At 46.5% G+C, this 26,759-nt stretch overlaps 2 protein-coding genes across 8 annotated transcripts in view; one reads left to right on the top strand and one right to left on the bottom strand.

Annotated features, from left to right (window-relative positions):
* LARGE1 (LARGE xylosyl- and glucuronyltransferase 1) overlaps window positions 1-26,759 on the bottom strand; it is a 541,701-nt gene that overhangs the window by 196,385 nt on the left and 318,557 nt on the right. The gene's annotated exons all lie outside the window — the stretch shown is intronic.
* Window positions 829-1,131, top strand: LOC113921456 (non-histone chromosomal protein HMG-14-like). Its single transcript, XM_035729125.1, has one exon. The coding sequence runs from the start codon at window positions 829-831 to the stop codon at window positions 1,129-1,131; it is 303 nt and encodes a 100-aa protein (XP_035585018.1).

Genomic DNA, 26,759 nt, shown 5'->3' with positions numbered 1-26,759 from the left:
AGAAGTGAGAGGTGTGGTTTGTTTTCACTGCTCTTTTTTGAGGGGTGCGAAGAGTCCCCAGCATGTGACAGGCACTCAGCACACATTTGCTGGCTGGCTGAATAAATGAATGAGTTTTGACAGCAATCAGAGAACAGAAAGCCAGGACTGTCTTTTCCAGAATGTTGGAGCTGGACAGGAATATGGGGCTCGCCCAGCACACATTCAATAATACAATGATTAGAAATGCTACCCTAGTTTCATAGACTGAAGAACCCAGGGTCGGGGGGGGGGGTCCCTTTTCTTAATAATCTGTCTAGATGACAGTGCTAAGTCCAGGACTGGGGCTCAGCCTCCTGACCTGTGGGCCAGTGCATCTGCCAAAATACCAACGTGTCCCAGAGTGTACTTCACGGAGGAACGGTCCCTGAGATGCTTGGGGAACTGAGTGCATATCAGCACACAAAGGGCTCTGAGAACCCTGAAGTCAAGAGTCAGTTCACCTTGCTTCACCTAGCTGACCTCAGAACCGTCCCACACAACAGCTGCTAACTCAGTGTAGAAAGTAGTGTGTGTTAGATATTCTTAAAACTCAGTGATGACTTTGGCCTCTTACACACCGAGACCTGTTCTCTGTTTCACAGGCAGGGAATCTTGCAAATGGCACCCAGGATCATTGAGACCAAGAGGAAGAAATGCTTCTGAGAAGATCGCTGATAAAAGTAGGCGGCATCAGGCAGCAGACTGGGCAGCGGGAGGATTGGCAGAGGCCAGGCAGCCCAGCTTCATGAAGGCTCTTGGTGTGCCGTGGCCCGCTCGCACCTGGCACGTGCCTGCCCTGCCGCCACGATGCCCGAGAGGAAGGTCGGCTCCGCCGAGGGGGCGGCGAAGGAGGAGCCCAAGAGGAGGTCGGCGAGGCTTTCAGCAAAACCTGCTCCTGCAAAAGTGGAAACGAAGCCAAAAAAGGCGGGAGGAAAGAATAAATCTTCAGACCAAAAAGTGCAAACAAAGGGGAAAAGGGGAGCAAAGGGAAAACAGGCTGAGGTGGCTAACCAAGAAACGAAAGACTTACCTGCAGAAAATGCAGAAACTAAAAATGAGGAGAGTCCAGCCTCCGATGAAGCAGGAGAGAAAGAAGCCAAGTCTGATTAATATGATAAACCATGTCTTATCAGCGGTCCCTGTAGCCCTTCTTGTACAATCCAGAGGAATATTTTTATCGACTATTTTGTAAATGCAAGTTTTTTAGTAGCTCTAGAAACATTTTTAAGAAGGAGGAAATCCCACCTCATCCCATTTTTTAAGTGTAAATGCTTTTTTTTTAAGAGGTGAAATCATTTGCTGGTTGTTTATATTTTGGTACAACCAGGAAATAGTGGGATATTGAATGTGGGAGGCTTTGATTGTCTTGGGTGTCAGCTCAACATTCCATAGATGGGGTAGTTTTTATATCCTATAATACCAAGCATATTAAATGGCAATTTGGAGTTGGTCGTGCATTTACTATGTCTTGAATATCTTAAATTATTTCTATTCCCATGTTATTTTTGGTAGAATTGTTTCCTAAAGAAAACCACTCCTAGATCTTGGCTCTCCCGGTCAGAGTTCTTGTGCACTCTGTAACATCTTGGCGGTGATAGTCCGGTTTTCCTAGTAACTCTGTTAAGGAGCTGTGCAAGATTGAGAATTTGAGTATGTAGTGTATATGATATTAAATGGTGAATTAATGGCACTTAACAATGTAACAATGTATCAGAATTTGAAGATCTTGGTACTTGATACACTGTTAAGGAAAATTTGCCTCCTAATTTTAAGCTGGAAGGTCACTGGCATCACTTTTAGAAAAGAATCACAATTACATGATTTTTTTAGATTTTCGGTACGTACGTTAAGAATTGTGTACAAATTGAAATGTCTGTACTGATCCTCAAAACAACCAATAAAATCTCAATTAAGAAAAAAAAAAAGCAGGCGGCGTCAGGAGCAAAGTCTCAGCCTTCTCTCGAAACCTCGCCTCTGGCTTGCCTTCGCCAGATGGCGAAGAACATTCCCACCCATGCACTCCACAAATACTGAGCAACAACTATGTGCCTGGTCCAGGGTGAGCCCTTTTACAAAGTGTGGCAGTAAGCAACACCAACCAAGTCCCAGCCCTTCAAGAGCTTACACTTCCCTGCAGCGAGAACAGCACTAAATGATAAAATATATGTATGGAGAGAGTCACGTTTTTGCTGTGAAGGGTGCACGGAGAGCATGAAGGAGAGTACTGTTTGGAAAAGGATGGTCAGGGAAGGCCCTTCTGCGAAGGTGGCATCTTAGCAGAAACCTAAAGGAAACAAGTGATCTCTAGGGTGATCTGGGGGGCACAGACTTCCAGCAGAGGAACAGCAAGTACAAAGCCAAAAGGCAGGTGTGCGTCTGCTGTGACTGAGACATAGCAAGATGTCCAGGTGGTCAAAGTGTGGCATGGATGGGGGAGAAGCCCTCCAGGGCCGGCCTCATGGTCTTGTGTCCTGTCTAGCCACAAAGGACTCCATGTCGAGGAGGCCCTCGCCTTTGCCGTCACCATTCCGAAATTCGTAACAGTTTTGGAAAAAGGGGTCTCACGTGTAATTTCGCACCGGGCTCCACAAATAACAGTCAGTCCTGCTACCTGCCATACCATTCATGGAGGACTGGCCAACATTACCCTCAAGAACAACACCTGTATAACTGGGGAACTGATCCCCACTTTTTCCTACTTAGGCCCCTTCCTCCCCCACTTACGAGACAATAATGACAAGAATCCCAAAGAAATGTCCATGGGGACAGCATCAATTTTTTTTTTCAATGTTTATCGGAGCCTTAAAAAGAACACACACACTCTTGTGTTGGGGCCTGGGTCTCCAAAATGCTGGCAACTCTATCATCTACATTAATAAAGGGAATGGGGAGTGTGAATAATTCAAAAGAGCTGACAACAATCTCCAGTTCTGGAAGGCAGTTGTGTGGCTTCCCCCACTGCCCCCTGCATATTCTCCTGAATCATGAATAAGCACCGACTGGGAATCCAGAGGCTATACAACTTGTGTGTGCCGTGGAAAAGGGAGCCCTACCTTTCTGAGCAAAGCTGCTGCAGGAAAAAGCACTGGGCAGTGGTCACAAACCGCCAGGTCTCCTGCCTTCCCTGTCACCACCCATCGAATATGAGGGACATGCTCTAACCTCCGCAACAGCTTCCCTCTAAGAAAATGACAACCCATGTGTAACAGTGCCACAGAAAGATGCCCCTAATACATGAACAGTTCTGCACACACCTTGTGAGGGGGTGTGAGAACCGTCATCAGCTCTCTGTGGACCCCAGGTAAGAGCCCCCAACTCGGGAATGGGGTGCATGGCCAGGAACTGGCCCAGCCCTTCCCTCTTGTGTCATCAGACACAACATGCCCTAAGAAGGAAGGGGTAGATTTGGGTCAGTCACAGTAGCTTCCTCTAGAAAAATCAGGCCACAAAATTGGACCTAGCAATTAGGTCCTGGAGGCTTTACATGGAATTAACTAGAAGTTCACATTGCTTGCTATCTTTATATTTTTTTTAAAGATTTTATTTATTTATTTGAGAGAGAGAATGAGATAGAGAGAGAGCACATGAGAGGGGAGAAGGGTCAGAGGGAGAAGCAGACTCCCCGCCGAGCAGGGAGCCCGACGTGGGCCTCGATCCCGGGACTCCAGGATCATGACCTGAGCTGAAGGCAGTCGCTTAACCGACTGAGCCACCCAGGCGCCCTGCTTGCTATCTTTAGATAGCTGCACTCCCTACAGACTTTTCTGTTATTCGGGGCTCGCTCTTACCCAAGGCCATGGGATTCAGGATAGGACTTGAGGAAATACAGCCAAGAACACAACCACAGGATAACTTTAGGCCTTCAGCAAAGGAGCTGGACTAATGGTGGATATGCACTGAGCACCTGATGCTAATCACTGTGTGAAACACAACACGCATGTTAACTTACCGGATTCTCACAGGAAATCTAACTCTGAGTTAGATTCTCTTCTCATAGTCCCCATCTTACCTATGAGGAGACCAAGGCCCAAATAAGTTAGATCACCTGCCCAAAGTCCCACAGCCAGTAAGGGGCAGGCTCAGGACTTGAACCCTGGCCTGTGGGCCCCTTTCCACTGGTGTTGACCGTAACAGTATCCCACATAAGTTCTACCCAGAGGGGCCCTCCCAGGTCGGTAGGCCACAGACAGTTCACTAGGATAGGGGCTAATGCGTGAGAAATGAGGCCTACGGTCCACAGTAAAGAGAGTGCTGAGACAGAGGGAGGCACAGGGCTGTGGGCACTGGACAAAGGCCTACATTCTGATCACAAGCTGATACATCTAGCAAGACACAGACACACAAACAGAAATTCCATTCAGCAGCTGGTTGTAATGATTTTTCAGAACAGGAAAATAAAAGGTTTCACTTGCTGCCACCAGACACCACAAAAGAGGCTTTGGTTTTCTGCAGGAAGAACTAAATTCCACAGACATACTTAAGTTGCTGAATGAAAATCTAACTCCTTCGCAAAGTGAGCTCTTAAAAAACCTGCAGGCCCCTGAGCTGCCCACATGTCAGGAGGACACGTGTACCCCCCCACGAGGGGCTCAGCCCAAAGAGACCGGGGGGCTCTGGGAGGAGAATGGCTAAGGCACGGGCTCCACTCCAGACACAGGGAAAGCTCTCCACTTGGCCCCGGATTTGCAAGAGAGACGCTAAAAACCACTCACACCAGAAGGGGGCACTGTTAGCCCTAAAACTCACCTTAGGCTCCGGGTCCTGAAGCAGGTTACCTGTGCAGATAAAATGAAGCACCCGCCAGACCTTGCAGGGGCTCTGGGCAGCTCTTCCAGGTTCCATACCAGACTCTAGGCTCCCCCATTCCCTACTCCTGAGGACCTTACTTCTTACATGAAAAAAAAAATTGGTGATTCCTTCCCAGATTTCTTCTAAACCATTGCTATTTTTACATCTTCTACTGCTCTACTGAAGGCTATCATTTAAGTAAAAGGAGAAAGATAATTTTAGACGTGAAGAACAAGGGGGGGGAAGAAAAAAAGAAACAACTCAACCCTTCAGAGGCCTGATCGGGGTGGCTCCATCACTAGCCCACACTGTGTTCTCAATGTTGGACATAAAAGAGAGCATTTGCAAGTTGTGTTCTTAAGGAAAGGGGGATTTGTTTCTTCTTGGTATTTATTTAAAGAGCATTTTCTCTTCCTTGGGCTAACAAGTTGCTCCGGCTGGCTTTCTCTTGGAGAGAGGCTTGTCTCTCTTGTAAGGGATCACTTGTCCATCAATTCCAGCCATTCTTAAACTGCCATGAACCTGAGCCACACACGTGGGGGTGACAAAGCGAAGTTCCCTGGGTCCCACCATCATGCAAGGAACAGCCTAAGGGCTTCTGCATTTCTAACAGGGATGCAGGTCCCTCAGACTCTCTGCAGCACAAAGCACTTCTGAGCTCTGTTATCTCTGACTCACACTCCCTAGAACACAGGCCCAAACCACCCCTGAGGTGCATTAGGCTGATGCATGGTCCACACTCCCTGAGTGTGGCTTCTGCCATCCACGTCTGAATCCTAATCCTGGTTGTGCTTTGCTTGACTCTCTATGGTTTTCTCAATCTTTCTGGACTGGGTTCTGTACTGGTCTGTGAAACATGGCCTGGCAGAAATTCATGGGATTATAGTCGCAGAACATGAGCCATCACTTTGTGACTTGCTTCACTCATTTGTGAGAGGCAAGTGTTGAGTGCTAAGTGTCCTATTTCCCCCCTTGTCAACTGAGGGAAAGCACACCAACCTCCCCACTTGATTCTCATCATTGCACTCACCAGTGCCTAAAATAAACATTTCTATTTATCTCTTGCTGGAGGGCAAGCTCCTTGAAGCCAGGGCATCTGACTTTGAGTCCTCGGCCCTTGGCAAGGGGAGCCTTGATGAGTATTTGCTGGTACTGCCTGCCTGACTGAAGACTATGAGTGCACGACGAGCCATCTCAGGAATGATTACAGGATGGTGGAGAGAGGGCATGGCAGGGCATGGGTGGTTCGTAGACACCTTGTCTCAGAAGTAGAGCACTGTTTCAGCACTGCCACATCACAAATCACCCCAAAACGCAGGGGCTTAAAAGTGCAGGTGGACCATTTGGCCTGACTCAGGCGGGCTGTCTGGATCAGGTTCGGTGTGGACCATCTCTTGGCTGAGCTTGTTCAGCATCTGGAGTCAGCCGGTGGATCGGCTGGGGCTGGCTACCGTAGGATGGCCTTGACAGCCCTCACAGGGCAGCTCAGCCGCCAGGGGCTTCTCTTTGCACGGGTCACTCATCCTCTGGCAGGCTAGCCCCCGTGCGTTCACATCATGGCAGATGGCCTCCACGAGCAAGCTGAGCCCTAAAGCTCAAGCACTTTCAGGTCTCCGCTCCTGTTGTGTTTGCTCCTATCCCATGGGCCGGAAGTAGTGCCAAGGGTGGCCCAGGTTCAGGAAGTGAAGGCAGACTCCTCCTCCTGATGGGAGGGGCTGCAAAGTCACGGTTCAGAGCATGCACACAGGGAGGGAAAGAACGTGCTGTCATGTTTGGAAATGCGCGCGTGCGCACACACACACGCATATGCAGGCAGTTTTCCTATTCACATCCTACTGGAGAGTTGTAGCAATGTGTCTGAAAGGGGAGCTGGGAAGTGTAGCCCTTAGCTGCTTCGCCATGTTCCAGCTATAACTGTATCACGGTGGAAGGACAAAATGTATTTTCTCTGTTTCATGAATTTTGTCAGTTCTGCCGAGTCACCGTCTGTGCTCCCACCAGCAAAGCCTGAGAGGATTGCTTTCCCAACGCATCACCCACAGAATGTGTTACCAAACTTACAGATTTTCACGAATCTGAGATTTTAAAAATGGCATCTCAATACAGTCTTTATTTGCATTGCTTTTTTTTTTTTTGATTTTTGAGAGAGAAGTTGAGTCTTTTTTTACGTTTAAGAACCATTTGTATTTCCTCCTCTGTGAGCCATGTATTTGTGTTCTTGGACCATGGTTGTTGGTCTTTTTCATATTAATTTCTGGGAGTTCTTAGCATACAGTTTTGAGATTAGCCCTTTGCGTGTGGCCTGAGTCACAAACATTTTCCTCTTGGGGAATCTTGATGATGGACACTAAGCTAGCCACCCGTGGCTGCCTCCCTGTTTGAAATGACACCATTTGTCCGAAGTCTATTAATAGAGTGCTAAGCCTAGTTAGACGCTAGGCCATTATTTGCCCTATCTATCACATCATTTCCTTTTTCTCTGCGTTACTATTTCCTTTTTCTCCTCCCAAGATAAAAAAAAAAAAAAAGGAACTTTTGATTTTGAAATGATTATAGATGCACAGGAAGTTGCAAGAGGTCCCATGTACCCTTCACACAGTCTCCCCCACGGTGACAGCTTAGATAAGGAGTGCACGATATCCAAACCAGGACAGTGACGTCGGTACACTGTGTGTACAGCTCCATATTACTTTATCGTATACGGAGATTCATGAAACTACCCCAGCAATAGGGCTCCGGAACTGTCCCATCACCACAAACACCCCTCTAATGCCGTCCCTTTAAAAACTGTGGCTACTCCCTTGCGCTCCCCCCAGCAACGGCTCATACCATTTCCTTTCTAATCTACTTATTTTTCTTTGCACGCCCATTGTCGTATAAAATCTTCTCTAATGCTTCAAATATAGGGTCAGATATAAAATTTGTTTACTGAACAGGGGGAACTCCCCACTCAATCCGAGGGCCACATAACATCTTGCAGTCAAGCTGAGCTCTCATTCCAGTATGGGTGTCACACCACTCCCCCCACCCGGACCCCCGGAGGTCTGAAAAAGCCACTTCCTGCTCCCTGGTTGGCTGGGGTCATTGGTCTACCAAAAATCACAAGGTAGAGCAAAACAAACAAACAAACAAACAAACAGACAAACAAACCCCAAACCCTCAAGTCAAACCAAAGCCATGAGTCAAGCTCAGCCCACTGTGAGAAGGCAAGGTCCAGAGAGCCCTTTCTCTTCCAGTGTATCCATGGGGAATTTATCTCTGTTCGGCAGAGGTAGTTTGTGGTGGCAAAGAAACCTGGCAAGAGGGACTCCAGAGAATCTGGTCTGAAATGCAGTAAGGCTGCTACCACTGAGATGGTTCTGCATTCATCGATTTAGTAAACAGACCTTCTGGTTTAGGAAGGGCCTAAATGCTTGTTAATCTTTTGTTTAGAATCTTTCCATTAGAGAATGTGTTGTTGTCATAAAGATGAAAGTCCCACCTCCGTTGAGACAAGTCATAATTAGGGCAGGGAGGAAGGAGGATGCGAGTCAGAGCTGACCCCGTTCTGCAAAGGTCTTGTTACTTGGTCTGCCATCACAACAGAGGGACCCTCGACCTGCCGGCAAGAACAGGCTCTGCTTGCTACTTCAACACAGAGGCCCAGAGAACACAGTCGGCGGCGCGAATTCCGTGGCCACCTCGGGGCCTCGGTATCGGCACCATTTGCAGTGTGTAAGGTGTGACCTCCGGTAAGAGACTGGAGGTCTTACGAATCTTGAACTACTGTACGTAGAAAGAGAGATGAAAGCTGAGAGCTTCGGGAAACAGCCTCTCAAGCAAATCCTGCTGCATGTCACTGGAAAGAAAGGAAGACAAATGCAAGTGATAATGTGATGCAGGATTAGGATGCAGGTGCCATACATGGAAATTTACCTCTTAGATACCATCATGCCTTTGCTTCATGGCTAAACAACTTCATCTGTCCCTAGGAGACCCCTAAGCCCTGGATCCTCTGTGTCTTTACTCAGCACACTGGGTCTGCTGTGTCTGAACCGGGACCCAGCGTGGCTGCAGTGATAGGAAGACTCTGTGGTTCTTTGCTCTACATTCACCACTTATATCTCACCTGTCTGATTAGCTGGCTTTCAGTGAAGACACAGGGCATTGGTATTCTTAGCACATGAATGGCTAAATCTAAGATACAGGCTTGCAAATGGTATAGTCATTTTGGAAAACAGTTTGGCAGTCCCTTAAAATGTCAAACACGGACTCATCATATGACCCAGCATTTCCAGTTCACTTCGAAGAGGATATTCCCAAGAGAACTGAAAATACATGTGCACGCAAAAACTAGGCATGCAAATATCCACAGCATCATTATTCCTAATAGGCAAAAAGTGGAAACAACCCCAATGTCTATCAGCTGATGAACGCCTTAAAAAATGCAGCATATCCATTCAATGGAATAGGACATGGCCGGTACAACGGAATGGCGTACTGATACACATTACAACATGGATGAACCCTGAGAAATAGGGTTAAGTGAGAGAAGCCACAAAAGATCACATAATATACAAAGCTACTTATATGAAACAGAATAGCCACATTCTAGATGCATTAAGTAGGCTACTGGTTGCCATGAGCTGGTGGGGTAGAGAATGATGGGGAGTTTGACCCCTAAAGCCTGTGAAGTATCTATTTTGGTGTGATTAAAATGTTCTAACATTAAAAAGTATTAACAGTTGCACAACTCTTTGAATGTTTGAATATACTAAAAATCACTGAACTCATACTTTAAAAGGGTAAATTTTATGGCATATGAACTATACCTTAATAAAACTGCTAAAAAAAAAAAGAAAAGAAAAAGAAAAAGATACGGGCTTATCCAATAAAATAAAGATCCGGTAAATTAATGTCTGCTAAAAAAAATTACTACTAGGGGAAATAAGTCAAAGCAAAGTTAACGAATATCTTTCCAACTTTGGAAGATGAGCTAAAGTAATTGCTCTCTCTGTTATATATTATAAATGATAATAAAGAGCCCCAAGTCCATCTTTTAGTACCTCCTCCGTTCAACAGCACGATCCACTGCTTAATTATTCATTTTCTGATACTCAGGAAAATCAGACGTAGGGAGATGAAGTCAGACAGTTCCTAAGAAGCAGAGCTGGCTCGAGAACCTGGTCACTTCATTAACCATTTATTCCAGAAAGATTTATGTGCCTACTATGTACACAGCACATGAGGTTCTCAGTCTTCGAGAGCTTCTAGTCTAATAAGGGAGATCGGAGCCATTTTAAATAACGACAAGGTAAAGCTCTTAAAGAGTCCGGGTCTAGAAACAGATGGCACTTAAGTAAAGGAGAGATGGACCCTGCTTGGTTTGGAGAGAAAAAGGATGGACCTTGGGAGAAGGTAATGCCCAAACTGGGCTTAGGGTCTAGAAGCATTTGTCAGATGCATAAATCCAGGGCAGGCGTCTATTCACATAACAGTTAGGTTCTCTGACTAAGGGTCTGGCTTGACATTAAAATTCTGCAGAATACAAGATCCAAGGAGTGCAGTCACAATGGGGCCCTGGGAAGAGCTCACACAGACAACACCAAACACAAGTCCTTAAATTGCAAAGGCCATTCTAATCTTTCAGGGCAACTGATTTATTCTGTTTTCCTTTACTCTTGGAAAACTAGAACTTTGCATTTCTTGAACTTCTCTTTGTATACCAATTAATCAAATAGCCAATTAGCCCACCATTCAATTAAAAAATAATCAGGCGAGGTGCTGGCGCTGCAAAGGTAACAGTCACACACTTGCTCCCATGCAGCTCACAGTCAAGTGGAGCACTTCTCAAAGCATGGCCCCAAGATTGCATCCATCTGTCCAGTGAAGTTGGGTAAAAATGTGGCCAAATCCTAGTAGGTCTGGGGGCCAGACTTGGCAATCTGTTTTCCCAAGGAAGCCCCACACGTGTCTGGGCTGGTGGTCCTCAGAACACACAATGAACAACACTGGCTCAGTGACAATGACACTATCATGTGGCAGGGGTTTCAAAGGCCCAAGTAGGTGATACAGTGGGAGCACAGAGCATGGGCAGAGGAGATCTGTCCTCAGGGACATCAATCCGGAGATGACTCTTTCTTGATGAGTGGTACCGGGATGGGGAGCAGCTCAGAGACCCACTCAAAGATGAGTGCCAGCTCTCCTGAACCACTACTGGCCACTAACATGGCCCACAATCTGCCGTTGACACCTTCTGACCCTGATTCTGAGTACCACCGAGGCCGAGGTCCCCTGGCTCCTCTGGGGAAGGTACAACCATCTGCCCAGATGCTGACCCCACTAAAGGGAGGTGCCAACACAAAAAGAGAGTGACTGGCCATGTGGCTGAAAGGAACAAAAGTTGCGAGAGGGAAAAATGAGAGACAAAGCCTGGGAGAAAGAGGAAGAAGAATGAGCTAGTGTTCCTCAAAGACAAGTCACAGCCCACCCTCGGCAGGGCTAGGCGGTCTAGGCAGAAGTGGGTTTCCCGTATGGAAAAGCAGAACAGACATCAACCTTGGTGTCAAGATATTTCTGGACTTGAGCAAACAGCTGCATGGGAACAAGTCTGTGACTCTATCTCTGCATTCCCAGCACGATGTCTGCTGTATTTTTTTAACTGAATGGTAGGTTGAGTATTTGATTAATTAGTATACAAAGAGAACAGAAGGAAGTCCAGGAGATGGAAAGTTCTGGTTTTCTAAGAGTAAAGGAAACAATAAATTAAACAGATTTCTGGACTTGAACAAAGAGCTTAATCTTTAAGGGTCCCCCAAATCTTCTGCTCTGTAAAATCAGAATATTAATATCAATCTCCAGCTGTTGAAAGAATAAAAAAAAAAAAGTTCTAGCAACAGATCTTTGCATAGAGTAATTAATGTACCTCCTTTCTTCTCCTTCAAACTGTGGGTTTTAGAAGGTCAAATATCACACAATTTCTAATATTAATATAGTAGATAATTTAATGACTGTCTACTAAGTGTGAGGTACTCTTCTCAATATTTGCATTTGTGAAGTTCTTAAAGAGTCTTCACAATCCTGAGAAACCCATTTTTTCAAGGTGGAGAAGCTCATCAATTATAATTGTATACCCACCACAAAAAATTGCAACATTCCACCTCCCTTACCCCACTCCCTAAACATGGAGTAGTGAATTTCTTAATTATTCTCTCTTTTCCTTCCCTAGTACCTTTTCTACCAGCCATGTCTTATCAAAAAAGAACTCTCTGAAGAGTTGGAGAAAGATGAATTTCAAATGTTATCTTGAACGTTTTTTGGGAGAAGAAATGGCAATCCCTCTTTAATCCCTGGCTCATTGCCACTGAGTACCATGATGGTGTCTTGCTTTGGCAACCCAACCCCTCTTCTCTCTGCCCTTCCCACTGCTTACATGGTCCCTCAGGTTGAAGCAGCACCATGGGAATCACAACTCCACCACTAAGGTCCATCAAAACACAGTAGCTAAAAATCTTCCTAATTTACTGTGGATACCTCATTACCTACTGGAAATCCAGGTAAGAGCATTTACCTAGTGGGCATCTGGTGCTGGAAATGATAGTGGGCAATGAAGCACACAGAAGACAAAAAGCTGTTGGCGGGGCAGAGAGCACTAAGTACCAAAAAGGAAAGCGGACTTGGTTCACAGTATGCTGTGGATGTTCTTACTCTGAATAAAAAGGCAGGGTTCCCAGAGGAGAAACAATTTGGGTCTTGTTTCTTCTTTTCTGCATGAGACACTGGAGTAAAAACAAGATGGTTGGGGCCATGGCAGCCATTTTGCAACCGTGAAGCAAGCAGTATGGAGACAAGAGGTCAATATGCTAAGAATGGAAAAAGATGGAAAGAATCTGGGGTCTCTAGGACACTACTGAACTGCTGCACCGACACTGGACTCCCACCTCCTCATGGCTGAAAGCATGGTCACTTGCAGCTAAAAGCTCTCCTAATGAAAGGATGTAAATCACACTTGGCCTAGAACTCGGCAAACCGATGTTCATTTCCTGTTGGGAAAGACTGTTTTGAGGAGGCATTTTTAAAGATATCAGATTAGCCCCCTAATGGCACTGTTTTTATATTTTCCCACCAAACTAAAAATGAAGACAAAACAATCCAGGCGGAAAATGTCCTTCTTTCCCAGGTGTCATATGACCTCAGCTCATAGGTATTGACACATTGGGTATGTCTACCCTCTTATGCCCCCCAAAGACAACTGCATCAGTTTCACAAGCCTACAAGCCTGACTCTAGTACCTGCAGAATCTGGATTTTCAAGCACAGGACCCATGTAAAGACAGACTTTGAAGCACGTCCAAATTTGAGAAATACGAGCCTGCATGATAGACTCAGATTCCGACATGACCCTTTGGTTATCTGGACTTTTTCTCTCGACTAGAAGGACAGTATCTTCTTGTCTGGCCATCAAGTTCCACCCTGTGCACACCAAGAATTCATGCACTGCAGAGACCGGCCAGCCTGATCATCCACCCAGTCATCCCATGGGCACGGGGCACTGATATCCGGCCTCATGCTTGATCATCTCACTAACAGATGTGCCACGCTGGGAGGCTCACGTGCCCGGACTGTACTTCAGCATCCTCATCCATAACCTGAGACCTGACCCATCAAGCCGGGAAACACTGCCCTTGTGACAAATGGATACATGTACCACCATGCAAAATGGTATCAATTAATCCTCCAACTATCCAGGGCTAGATGCCGTTGTGACCACCACCTCCTTTTGAGGAACCTAGAGATGAACTCACTGGCTCATGGTCACACGGCTACAAAATGGCAGAGCGGAATGTGAATAAGGTCCTATGCTGCTTTTGTGATTGTGTGTTCCCACCCCGGACAGAGATCCTGGTGAATGTGGAATCTCACTTCCTGGAGGAATGCAGACCGCTGGGCCTGACGGAGGTGAGCCTTGCAGGCAGCTATGAAAGCAGCCATTAGTTATCTGAAAGACAGTCATCAGAGAATCAATCAGCCTCAGCTCTAGGGCCTGGAAGACACAAGTGTAAGCAGGGAGAGGAAGGCAGACAGTGGTTTAGGCTTATACAGGGTTTGCTCAAGATGCCCAGAAACAGAGAAGACTGTCTTTTGAGGCGAGCTTCCTTCCAATGGACACATGCCACAGAGGCTGAACATCTGCAAGGCAGGGATTATATGGAAGGACCTGAAGCCTCAGGAGCACCAAGATGATCCAGAAAGCCATTTTAGCATAATTTTACAATGAACTTAGGTGCAGCAGTGGTATATAACTCGGATATGCTTGGCACTTAATAGGCACTTAATATTTACTGAATAGATGAATGAATGAATGAATGAATGAATATAATGGAGATGAGGAGGACCACACATATCCAATATTTCAACTCCATCATGTGCTAACTGTATTAACCTAAGTCTTCCTCACACAGTGAGATTCAGGAGCTTGTTAATCAATCAGTGTCCCATTTTTTCCCACCTATAACACCTGTTATACTTATCTCTGCCCCGCAGGCTCTAGGATGGGTCTGTGCATGCAACAGGTGAATGCGCAGAAGTGTAAGTCCTGAAAAGGGGGAGATTAGGAAACACCCATTTGCTGAGCCTCTACTTTCGTATGAGGTGCCAATCTGTCACATGAAGCATCTCCAATAATCCAGACACCAATACTCTAAGGCAGGGATTTTTCATCCCCAATTTACAGATAAAAACACTGAGGTGAAGAGAAGTGGTCACTGACCCAAGAGTAGACAGCTAGTAGGTGGCCTAGTCCTTGTTGGCAAATGATTATCATTGCCCTTATTAATACTTGGTTAAGTTCTGGGCTTCTCAGCCCCTCCTGATAATTTCCAAGACATAACATTACGACTATACTGATTTTCAGAATGAAAGCATTCAGTCCAAAGACCCTTTTCCTTTATACATACAACACATATATGCTCATTCCTCTGTGAGGGTCAAGCACAGCATTAAGCACAACTGGTCAGAAAACGGCTGCTGGATAATGCCCGGTTATTAATTCACTACCAATGGACACAGAGGCCATGATCTTGCATGCCAAAGGCCGGAACAGGATGGAGCTCAAGACATGCTCGTTGAACTCAAATGCTTGATTTCAAGGTCTTTCAGTTGGGGCGGGGGGGGGGGCGTAAAAATATTTAGAACAAAGAAACATCAAGCAGATGTATTTGCTATAGGGACAGACCATTTTAGAGATGGGGTAAAAAAAAAAAACCCAAAACCCAAAAAACCAAAAAACCAAAACCAATACATAATTGAGCATCCCAGAAGGAGAGAGGGACTGAGATCCCACCACTGAACACGGATACAAGTCTTTCAGGAGCTAACGGATGTTTGTTTTATGAGCAAAGACAAGAGCTGTTCAGCCTTTTTAGGTAGCTATAAAAATCTGGATAATTTTAAGTTATTCTAATAGCTGCCTGACAATTTTATTAACGTCGTCAGCTGCCGGGTGGCCATGTCCATGCCTGAAAGAACGAGTCCTCACTTGGGATTATTCCTATCAGCTGGGTTCTGTTCAGAACACCTTCCTGTTTTTAAATTAGCCAGACAACGAAGAGGCTGTCTGCCCATATGGCCCCTCGGAAACTTGGCGGCAGGCGGCCCCCGCGGGCATGCAGCTCCCTGGCAGGAGCTCCGAAATTGAGCAACACTCGCTGGGCCTCAGTTTCCTAATACGGTGTAAAGCATCCAGACTTCGAGGATTTTTACCAGTGATAAGCAGGATAATGTAAAGTTCATCTGGTGACTGACACCTGGTACTCAATATATGTTAGCTTGCGTTTCCTTCTCATGAGCCTACAGCCATTTGAAAGAACCTGGACGGCAAGGTTCCCTGTGATATGAAGCCAAAGATCCTTGTAAATAATAACACTGTCTATTATGGTTATTAACAAAATGCTTAGGTCATACCGTGTCAAGAACGACGCTAGATGTTGGTATTCTAGGATTTAAGCTCCCAACAATTCCACGAGAGACTAAGTATTGTCATCCCCATTTTATTTACAAGAGAACAGAAGCCCAGGGCGATTTAGGAACTCAAGACCAAAAGTTAGCTGAGTGTTCCTTTTTCTGCCTCATTTCAGTTTCATGTATATTTCTTTCTTTAATTTGTCAAAACCGACCTCTGGGGGCGCCTGGGTGGCTCAGTTGGTTGAGCGTCTGCCTTCGGCTCAGGTCATGATCCCAGGGTCCTGGGATCGAGCCCCGCGTCAGGCTCCCTGCTCAGCGGGGAGCCTGCTTCTCCCGCTCCCTCTGCCTGCCTCTCTGCCTACTTGTGCTCTCTCTCTCTCTCTCTAATAAATAAATAAAATCTTTAAAAAACAAAACAAAACAAAACAAAAAACCCGACCTCTGACTTTTACATTAGGGACTCTCCTCCAGTATGTGCGGACTCTTCACAGCACATAAGAACGAGGCACTCAAAATGGCTTGGCAGCTTTGAGTTCATGGGTAAGCTGTTTTTTGTTTTGTTTTGTTTTTTAATCCCTCCCTCCTTCCCCCCAGCTTTAGAGAGAGGTAACATGTATGGAGTAAGTGGAAGGTGCACAACTTGTTGACTTGATACATCTCTAAACGACAAAATGATTACCATGCTCACTATCAGCTGCCACCTCCATCCTTTCACATAGTTGCTATTTGTTTGTGCTGAGAACATTTAAGATCTGCTCGTAGCAATATTCAAGTACGATACAGTATCGTGAGCTACAACCACCATGCTGTGCATTAGATTCCCCCAACTCTTTAAACTTATAACTGGACATTTGTACCCTTTGACCAGCATCTCGTGCGGGTAGACCTCCTGGCTGTTGGCCTTCACTAAAGGGGGATAAAGCACGTACTGGTCTCCTATGAGGTCCATTAGTCCGGGTCCAGTCAAGGAACAGGAACCCCACACGGAGGGGCCTTAATAAAGGGTTGCTAGCCAGGTGTGGGGGACTGTAAAAGCCAAAAAGCAATACTGAGATGTCACATAAATAGCACCTGTAAACCTGTAACTGCCAATGTTCCTTCCTAGGGCTGGCACGACAATGGGAAGGGAGGAATTAGGATTACCAGATTTTAGGAGCTGGGAAGCCACCCCGCCCCCACCCCCAAACCTGGAGCCCGGGCCTCTGAGAAGGGAACAGCACGATGTGGGTGTGGGGAGGGGTTGGACTGAAACGGGAATAAACTGCACACTCTGGTGAAGAAGTCCCGCCAGGGTGGTTCTGCCAGATCGGAACGCAGACAAGCAGGAGCAAGTCCCTTCCTCTCTCCAGCCTCAGGTTCCCTCCAGTGCCCCTATTCACATAACCCCACAGGAGCCCCCGGCGCGACTGCAATGTTATAAGAGTCACAGCCCCCGTATCACAGAGCGGAGTGCACAGGGCTCCGCTTGAAGCTGAGGCCAAGAACTTAAAACGCCCTTATGGGAGCACCTGGGGTTTGGCAAACGTCAGAACCCAACCCTTGGGCTGGGCTCTTTCCCCAGAGACATCAAGCCATTTCTTGTCTAGAGGATACGAAACCTGCCACAACTCTTCGGAGCTCTGTGTAGAGGAGGAGACAGAGAGGTCCTCTCTTTCAGGACACAGACTTTGAGGCAATCTCCCTATCTTCACTCCAGCGCCTGGCCCTGGCCCCTTCTGTGCACGAGGAGGGGTGTCAGGGCCATGTGGGTGCAGGGTCCCCCACCTCCCACGCTTACTGATGCCCTGGTCGGCTCTCCTCTCGTTAACTCGGTTCTTGTGAACTTAAGTCGTTTTTTATGCCTTTCCTTCCATTTTAGTGGGCTTTGGGAAAGGCACAGAAATAAACTCGTATGTTCAATCTGCCATGTTTTATAACTCACATTTAAGAAAAAAAAAGTATGTGTGGGTCACTTAAAACACGTGTGCAAGCCAAATCTGTCCTCTGGACCGTTGTCTGCAACATCTGCAAGGCATCACAATGCTGCGCTCGGAAGAAGGGGAAGCCAAATGATTTGGGTCATTTTGCTTGGAAAGAGAAGGCTGCAGAACAAATTAATGGTAGAGAAGAGACCATTTGAGGACAGTTTGCATCTGTTCTCTTGCTCTGCGAACAGAATTAAAGGGCATGAGCATCACAGTGTGACATGAGGGATGTTAACCAGAGAGGAAAAATCACCTCTTACCTGGTTTACTGTGGGGCCCACACTGGTCTCCTTGCCTAGTAACCGCTCCCTCCACAGACGGCCTTCTGTGCTGTGCGCTTCCCCTCCCTGATCTGGAACCTCCAAATACCAACAGAGCATGTGTTCGATCATTTATCAATTAAATTTAGAGTGCTACTCATGCCAGGCCCGGGCCGTGCCCTGGAGGGACAGGGATAAAGCTGACAGGTATGGTCCCTTTGCCTCAGTGCCTGGTGCTTAGCTAGAAACAAAGACAAGCCAACAGGAGTTTCGGCAAAAAGTAAATCTGATCTGTGATCCCCTCTCTTTTCTTTATGTACTTCCACAAATAAATCTCGCCCACGTGCCAGGTAGCTGGCTAACCCGTGTTCAAGGACACGCACGCAGTCCCCATCATAACCCTATGAGGCTGCCACTGGCATGATTACCACCCCCTTGCTCGCACTTTTACACAGGAGGCTTAGAGAAGTGAAGTAAATCCCAAGACCGTCTAGGTACTCTATTATTTCCTAACAGCTGTAACAATCACCACACACTTAGAAGCTTCAACCCACACAGATGTGTTCTCTCACAGTTCTGGGGGAAGGCACGAAGTCTGATGAGGCTAACATCAAGGAGTTGGCAGAGATGCACTGTTCTGGAAGCTCTGCGGGGAGGATCCAATCCCTTGCCCTCCTCAGCTTCCAGTGGTGCCCGTGTCCTTCGGCCGGTGGCCCCTTCCTCCACCTTCAGAGTGCGATACTCCAGCCCCAGTTTCTGTATCACATGGCTTCTCTCCACGGTCAAATCGTGCTCTGTCTCCTCAGGTAAGGACGCTCTCGACGGTTTCGACTCCTGTCACCTCTCACACCAGCCAACGAGTTTCCCTCCAGACACCAACTGCCCTACAACACAATTCAATTCTGATGCTAACCACCCCGAGTGAGCACAGACCCCACGGGTTGAAGGGCTCAGTCCCACAAGACAGCCCCTACTTCGGACACCAGTCACAAGAACTGGGTCCCTGGGTTACCCACATTTCTGTCCAACATGGTGACAAAGTCAACGGTTCCCAGAACGCTCACCTCTCAGGTTCAATAACCTGCTAGAATGACTCACAGAACTCAGGAAAGCGCTTTACTGGCTTATTATAAATGTCCGTGCTGTCTCTGGGTGTGTTACCCTTCTCGCACTCCCCTGTGTTTACCAACCTGGAAATGCATCACATCCCAGGGTTTTATGGAGGTTTTGTCACATAGGCATGACTGATTCAATGACAGGCTGGTGATTCACTCAATCTCCAGCCCTCTGCCCTTCCTGGATGTGGGGGGCCTGCAGGGGAAGGAGGATGAAGGTCCCAACCCTCTAATCTTGCCTTGGGTCTTTCTGGCCACCAGCTCTACCCTCAAGCTAATCTAGGGGCCCACCAAGAGTAGCCTCATTAGAATAAAAGACATTCCTATTACCCAGGAAATTCCAAGAACTTTAGGAGCTCTATGTCAGGAACTGGGAACAAAGACCAAAAATATTTATTTTCTCTTCTATCATAGATGCTCCTCACATTCTGAGCTCACCCATCTAGCCCAGGATAATCTCCCCATCTCAAGACCCTTAGCTTAATCACATCGACAAAGTCTCTTTTGCCATACAGGTTAACTTTCACAGGTTCCAGGAATTAGGACAAAGATATCTTTGTGGGCATTATTCAGCCTACCACAGAAAGAAGGGCCTGGAATTCAGACCTGTTTTGTGCCTCAAGGCCAACTCTTTAACCACCCACCATGCACACCTGCTGCCCCAGGAGCCGGGAGCTTTAGTCATACCCACAATTCCTGTGCCCTGTCCCAAATACACCCTGCAGGATCACTCCTCTTCGCTGTTTCCAAGATGTTCCTTTTGCCTGGAATTCCCTTCTACTTGGTCCCCCTACAAACTTCTACTTAACCTTCAAAGCCCAGATCAAGTGCTTTCTGTCTGTGTCTTCTCTCTGCCACTCCCAACCAGAGCTGGTTCTCTATATGCCTGCACAGCACTTTGGTAAACTCTCGGCAGGAATAATCACCGCATTACTTGGCAGTTGCTTCTATGCCTTCCTTCCTCTTCTCCATTTATACGGGAAATCCTTAAGAACAAGAATCCCTTCCCTTTCTTGTGCACTGTGTAGTATCTTCCATGTCCAACAGTACTCGGCACATAGTAGGCAGTGAATACATGTTCCTGAATTGAAGTTAATTAAAAAAAGCAAATGGATTACATTATCCAGGCAGACTGAGCAATCTTCCCCAAAGGTTAATGAGAAAAGAGAACTGAGCCACAGTTTTTCATTTCTTCCCCCATTTACTGAGCTCAGTGCTGACCATTAATACTAGTGCTAGGAATAGAGAGACGAGGAAAACCCAACACGTGCCTGGGAAGAAAGGTAAATGAGAGGTACAGAGTCCCCCTACTATGTACCAGCGACTGTGCTTGACACCGCCGCACATGTTAGCTCATCTCAGTGGGAGTCTGCCAGATGAGAGGGAAACGGCCTCAGCGAGATCCCCACGGCCCCTTCCAGCACACGCAGATTCTAGAAAACGAGCTTATGATCTCCTCTCTGATTCCTGGCAGCTTTGCTGAATTTCAGAATGCTTAATCCAGAGTTAAAAGGCAACTTAAGAGAACTTCTAGTCCCATGTTCTTGAAACCAGGGTTTGCCACACCTGAGGGAGTTGCACAAATAATTTGGTGGGTTTCAAAGAGCATTTTAGAAACTAAAATACACCAAATCGATTAGGAGGGAAATACAAAAATTCATTGGACATGGTTAAGGATTGTTTTATGAAGATACTGTTTAGTTACACAGCTGTGTGTATTATATGTGTGTGTACAACACACACACACACAATTTTCTGTTGGACTGTAATGGCAGAATGCATTTCTTACTGTGGGATACAGCCAAAAAAGAATGAAAAGTACTGATGGTCCTCCATCTATACTTAGATACAAAGAGCAGGCACGGCGTGGCAACGGACTCCAGCCAGCTCTGTTAACAAAAGTCCCGGCAGGTAAACTCCCCAGCCCGTGGAAACTCACTCCACTGCCATCCTGACAGGAACCCCACTGGCTCCGGGGTGAGCCCAATGGGTGAAGTGACCCTGTTCAAGGGTATCTTGTTCTCTTACCTAGGCTGTCCTGACAAACTTACATGGAAAACCTTTAAACAGTCTACAGTGGGATTTCCTTCTGATTGTCACAATCAAGATCTGATTATGCAGAAATGGTCTAATTAAAGCCCCCGACCTCCTACAAGGTGGACTTCTGAGGAACAAATTACAGGCTCTGAGGTTCTGCTGACCTGGGATAAAATTCCCACCTCAGCCATGTGCTGCCGGCTAGGTGACCTCAGGTCCGTCGGCTGGACTGTGGCACTGGGCCTGGTGGGGGGGGGCATCCCGTCAATCCTGGGGGGTCCTGTACGAAATACAAGCTTAGGGAACCTGAACACCTCCCACCTTCCACTCCCCTTCTCTTTCTATGAATATTTGCAGAGAAGTTAAAAAATAACCCCATGCCAAGTACACTAATGAGTCAAGAAGAACAACTGCTGAGAAAATGGCATTTCTCCTCCTTTCGGCAAAAGCCAACAGAGCCACGCAAACCTCCATTCCGCGGCTGGGGTGCCGTCTGCCTGGGCCTTGCCAAGTCTCCCCACCCCCCGCCCTGGGTGCCAGCGCAACGTTTGGAGTTGACCATGGGCCAAGCCTGGCTCGACTGCGTGTGCTCGATCCCACAACCAGCCCAATCCTGACCTTTTCTGGTATTTATGATGTCGGGTTGGATTTTGATCACTGTTTGAGCTCTTGACACAAAATAAACAGGTTGGCACTCTTCCCTGGGAGGCACATGGGCCAGGATTCTAAGCCTGTCTCCAAACACTACCCTGCCTCGCCAGCCCCACGACAAAACAGCCGAGACACGACGTCTCTTTTATTGCGGTAGCCAGCAACCCTCAGGCCCGTAACTGTCAGGCGCCAAGTCTCCACCCTGGTGGCACGTTAGCCTCACACAAGTTGCTTGTAAAAATACGACGGCCAGTGTCTAGACCAGAGATTCTAACTTGGTTGGTGTGGGGTAGGCCTGGGCAACACTCCTCTTAAAAAAGCTCCCCAGATGATTCCAACTTGCAGCCAGGGTTGAAGACAACTGCATTTGGGAGAAGTGAAGGGAACAGTGAGGTCAATGACTGGGTCTAGTCCTTCGGCCAGCCCCCGTGAACCGGTGGAGAAGGTGCCCGGGGTTTTCATACGAGGAATATACAGCAGAAAGAGGTTAACTGGCTCATCCAAGGTCACACAGCCAGGGCTGGGCCTAGAACACTGGGCTATTTGACCATCTTTAGCCGTGACATTGCACTATGAAGCTAAGTTCACCTGCAGACATCTATATGGTAACAGCCTTCCAATGCTCAAAAGAGAGGGTGAGCATTTTGCTCTTCTTTAGAATACCAAAAAACAGCTGGAAACAGCCCAAGAATCCAAAACAGAAGGCCTGCAGTGCCAAATAATAATAATATAGACAAACCATAGGATACCGGGAAGCATAAAAAAATGACAGGGCACGTGACTTTGGAAAATGGTTGCAATATGTAGTTAAGAGGAAAAAAAATAGGATGCAAACAGTATTATAAGATGATCCCAATTTTATTAAAAAAATAAACAATTTTGTACGCACAGAAAAGTGTCTGAAAGGAAATATACTACAATGTTAACAACTGAACTCTAGGTAGTGGAAACACAGGAAGAGTTTTATTTTCTTTGTGCTGCTATGGATGGGCATTGTTTTATTCATGACGCATACATATAAAGTAGATTAGTCTAGTGAACCTTGATGCCCATGACAGAGCAGTCTGTTCTTGAAAGGCTCTAGTAAATTCTTGTTTTTGCCTCTGGAGATGAAGCTCTTTCACTATTACAATAATGCCCAGAGGGCGTCTTTATGCTGCCTGTCCCCTGTCCTGACTGGATTTCTCTTCTTCCTGTTCTGCAAAGAAAACATATTTTCTTCCTCAAAATTAAAAACATAAAAAAAAAAAATGTAGAGCTGAAATCATGGGCATCGGTGCATCTCTAAAAACCTGTTAATGAAACAAACGTGAGGGATGAGCACCTACTGTGTACGGCTATGGAAAAGCACCAAATACGTATCCAAAAGCCCACCTCTCAGGGAGACAGAGGCCAGAACCTAGCTTGGGTTTGGAAGCCCACTGTCTAGAGATTCTCGCTGGGCTGAGCCAGCAGCAAGTCACCGTTTACTTCAGAAGACCTAAATCCTCCTGGAAACCCTACTTTGGGGCTAACGTCATTCCCCTCACTTGGTCTCCACTCCTGTCTTAGCTCGTGTGTCAAGCCTGCCTTGAACCTCAGTGCTTCAAGTCCCCTCGGAGACTCCAGGGCATCTGTGATTTCCTACTTTACAGAAGCAGACGATGGGAAAAAGAGTATTATAGAATCTGAGGAGCCATGGGAGCTGAAGACCTAAATTTGTTTATTCAAGAACGAATTTTTTAGCATCTCCGAGGCATGGATTGGGACAGACCTTGAAGGCTGTCCCTACAGGACTTGCTGGAAGATAAATGCAAGGCGTGGGGTCAAGAGAGGCATGAAAGGGACTCCCACCTTCTGTGATTCTGGCTCTGCCTTTGTGTAAGATTCCCAGACCCGAAAAGCATTGAGATTATCCAGGGAAACTCATGCATTTTACGGATTCATTTCTGTACCAGGCACTCAATGAACACTTATCAAACAGATACCCTTGGATCAGAAAGGGAGAGTGACTTGCCTCAGGCTGGTAATGACAAAACAGAGACCTGCATCCTAGTCAAGTCCTCTTACAACTTCATCTCACAAACTAAAGACCTTCTGGACCTTTCTTTACCTTTGCAGCAGAAGGCACTGACTCAGTTCACGGTCTCTTAACCTCCTTCCAGTTCCTGTTTTTGGCATGTGTGCCAGTGGGCGAAGCCACGGCAAAACTTCTCTGTTTGCTACTGCTTTCATACAAGACTGGAAAGAAAATTCATCTTTCAACATGTCACCTTTCCACTTTGACAAACACTGATTTATTTTTTAATTGATGTCCCAGGAAGGCACATACCTAATCTACTTGAATGATGACACAGTTAATGAGGCCAAACAAGGAAGAATGCCCAGGACAGAGCCCAAGCTGGAGGCACCACTTACTATGAGCTGGGGCCAATTTCTCAGGGAAGAGTAATCTGTAAAAGGGAAGATCAAGGAGATATTCAGCTAGGTCAAACTTTTAATTTAGGTCACATTCGAGGATAAATAGGCTCCAGAAATCTACCTTTTCCATCCAGACAGAATAATCCTCTAAATGCTAAAGGAAAATCTGTTCCCGTACCAAAAATTTACAATGTCTATCATAGGCCAGTCCTGGTCACCGAGGAAGGCCCTTGTATGAGACAAGAAAACAGTGATGGGGACTTGTGGGAAAGAAGTTAAAAAAGAACTCTTTACGTAGAATGGGTTTTATTGGCCAATGTGCTTCTTAAGACTGTAAATGACATAAATTTAAACTGACTTAAGAAATTTAAAAAAGGGAAATCTGCTTCAGGCATGGCTGGGATTTAAGACTATAATGCATTGTAATCTGGAATCTGTCTCTCTTTCAGGCTCTCAGATCTGCTTTCACTCTCAGAGAAGATGTGCAGGAAAGAGGTACCACGGCCAGCCTGAGACTGCTTTCTTTAAAAAAAGCCTGCTTGCTAAGTTGGCCCTCGGTTGGCATGTGTGAACCTAGGTTCCAGGAAGGTTCCCATTCTTCCCTGGTAAGAATGGTCCACTGTATAAATTGTGCAAACATTATGGTTTATGATGAACACCTGCTTTCCTTCTGGGAGTCTGAAATTTTGGTATGTGCTAGTAGAGGGTGCCTATGTGACAAGGCTCCAGTAAAGATCCTAGGTACTAAATTTCTAATGAGCTTTCCTGGTGGAGAGCATTTCATACCTGTGGCCACAACTCACTGCTGGAGGAATGAAGCTTGACCTGGATGACTGCACTGAGAGAGGACTCTGGAAGCCTAAGCCTAGTTACCTCTGGACGTCACCCATGCACCTTTTCCTTTGCTGATTTTGCTTTATGATTTTTTTTTTTTTTTTTTTTTTTGCTGAAGTTAGTCATAGCCATGAGTATGACTCATGCTGAGTCCTGCAAGTCATCCTAGCAAATAGGTGTCTAGGGGTGGTCTCAAGGACCCCCTGACACCGTGGCAAAGTGACTCATGGAGGTTCCAGTCTCATCTCCTCACAGTTTAGCAACTGGAGTGGAAAATCTTTCCCAGAAGTTCCAGCAAAAATCCTTGACCTGTTGTTCATTAGTTCTGACTGGTTCAGCATGGGACAGACACATAAGCACCCTGAAGCGATCACCGTAGCCGGGGAGATGGCTTGGGGTCCTGCTGGTCAGGACTGGCTCATGCCCTTACCTGGCAGCCAGGGATGGATCACCACCCCTTATGCATACTGAAATTCAATTAAGACAAGGAGAGGCAAGGTTTTCAAAAGAAGAGACATTCTGCTGATGTTTATGGAAGGGCAACATGGATGCTGAGCAGGCAAACAGCACCTGTACCACAGTGGAACACAAATGTAGTATATTATGAGGAAGCATTTGCTACACTTAAACATCGACCACCAGCACTACCATATCACAGGTAGAAGAGCTGAACTCATTTCCTTACCCAATACCTATGCTTCCTCTTGTATTCCCACCCAATCCGCTCAACTGGGAAACAAAGAGACATCTACACATCTCCCTTGTACTACATTGTATCTGCACATCCATTTCTAATTGATTCTGCTGTTGCACCCTACCTCCACCTTAGTTCAGGCAATGATCATTTCTTACCTGGATTACTGACATGGCCACCTAATTGGATTTTGGTTTTGGTTTTGTACCATCCAACTCATTCCCCCACTGCAGCGCATCACTTTTTTATACTGGGGACTGATTTTGATCACTCTTCTTAGAGACTGTCAGCAGATTCTCATGGTCTTCTGAAAAAGCCCAAACTCCTTGGCATGGCATCCCCATCCTTCATGATCTAGCGCCTGCCTACTTTTTCATCTCCCATCATATTCCCAACCCACCTCCCATGCTCGATTCTTTGTACAAATATTCCAGCCACAGGGAACCCCCTGAAGTTCAAACAACATGCCATGCTCTCTCATGTCTTCATGACTTTAACCATTCTGTTTTCCTGCCTGGAATGGCCTGTTCCCATTTTCCTTCATGGAGAGATCCCAGCCAGTTCACAAAACAATTTATCCTATGTTGGAGATGACATCTTTCCCAGTCCCCAAAGTGAACTACCCTTTCCATGGTGGCACGCCTATGCTTGGTACACGCCCTCCTATCTCTCACCACAGTCCCTTCTTAGGAGCTGTTTGCCCTTCCAGTTCTCAAGAAGGGCGCCCTCTGCATGAAGGCAGGTTTACCACCTCACTATCCTCACAGCGGAGTTCCCACAGGGAGCAGTGCTTAACAACTTGTGGGCTTATTGGCAAAGGACAGAGGCCGTGACTGTGGCCCTGCCACGTACTAAGTGAGATGATTTGGGTCTGTTATTTAACCTCTGTAAGTGTTGGCTTTCACTCTTATAAAATGGAGATTGGACTATCCCTCTGTCAGGACTGTTGTGATGAACGGAGCAAAGGTATACAGAGAGCATCTAGGCTGCAGGAACCAAAAGGCAAGTTCCCCCCAAAATGTACCATACTAACGTAAGATGGGAATAGTAAGGGA

This window comes from Zalophus californianus, chromosome 9 (assembly GCF_009762305.2).
Source record: "Zalophus californianus isolate mZalCal1 chromosome 9, mZalCal1.pri.v2, whole genome shotgun sequence".
Lineage (NCBI taxonomy): Eukaryota > Metazoa > Chordata > Mammalia > Carnivora > Otariidae > Zalophus > Zalophus californianus.
Note: the sequence above shows the minus strand (reverse complement) of the source record. Positions and strands in the feature narration are given on the sequence as shown.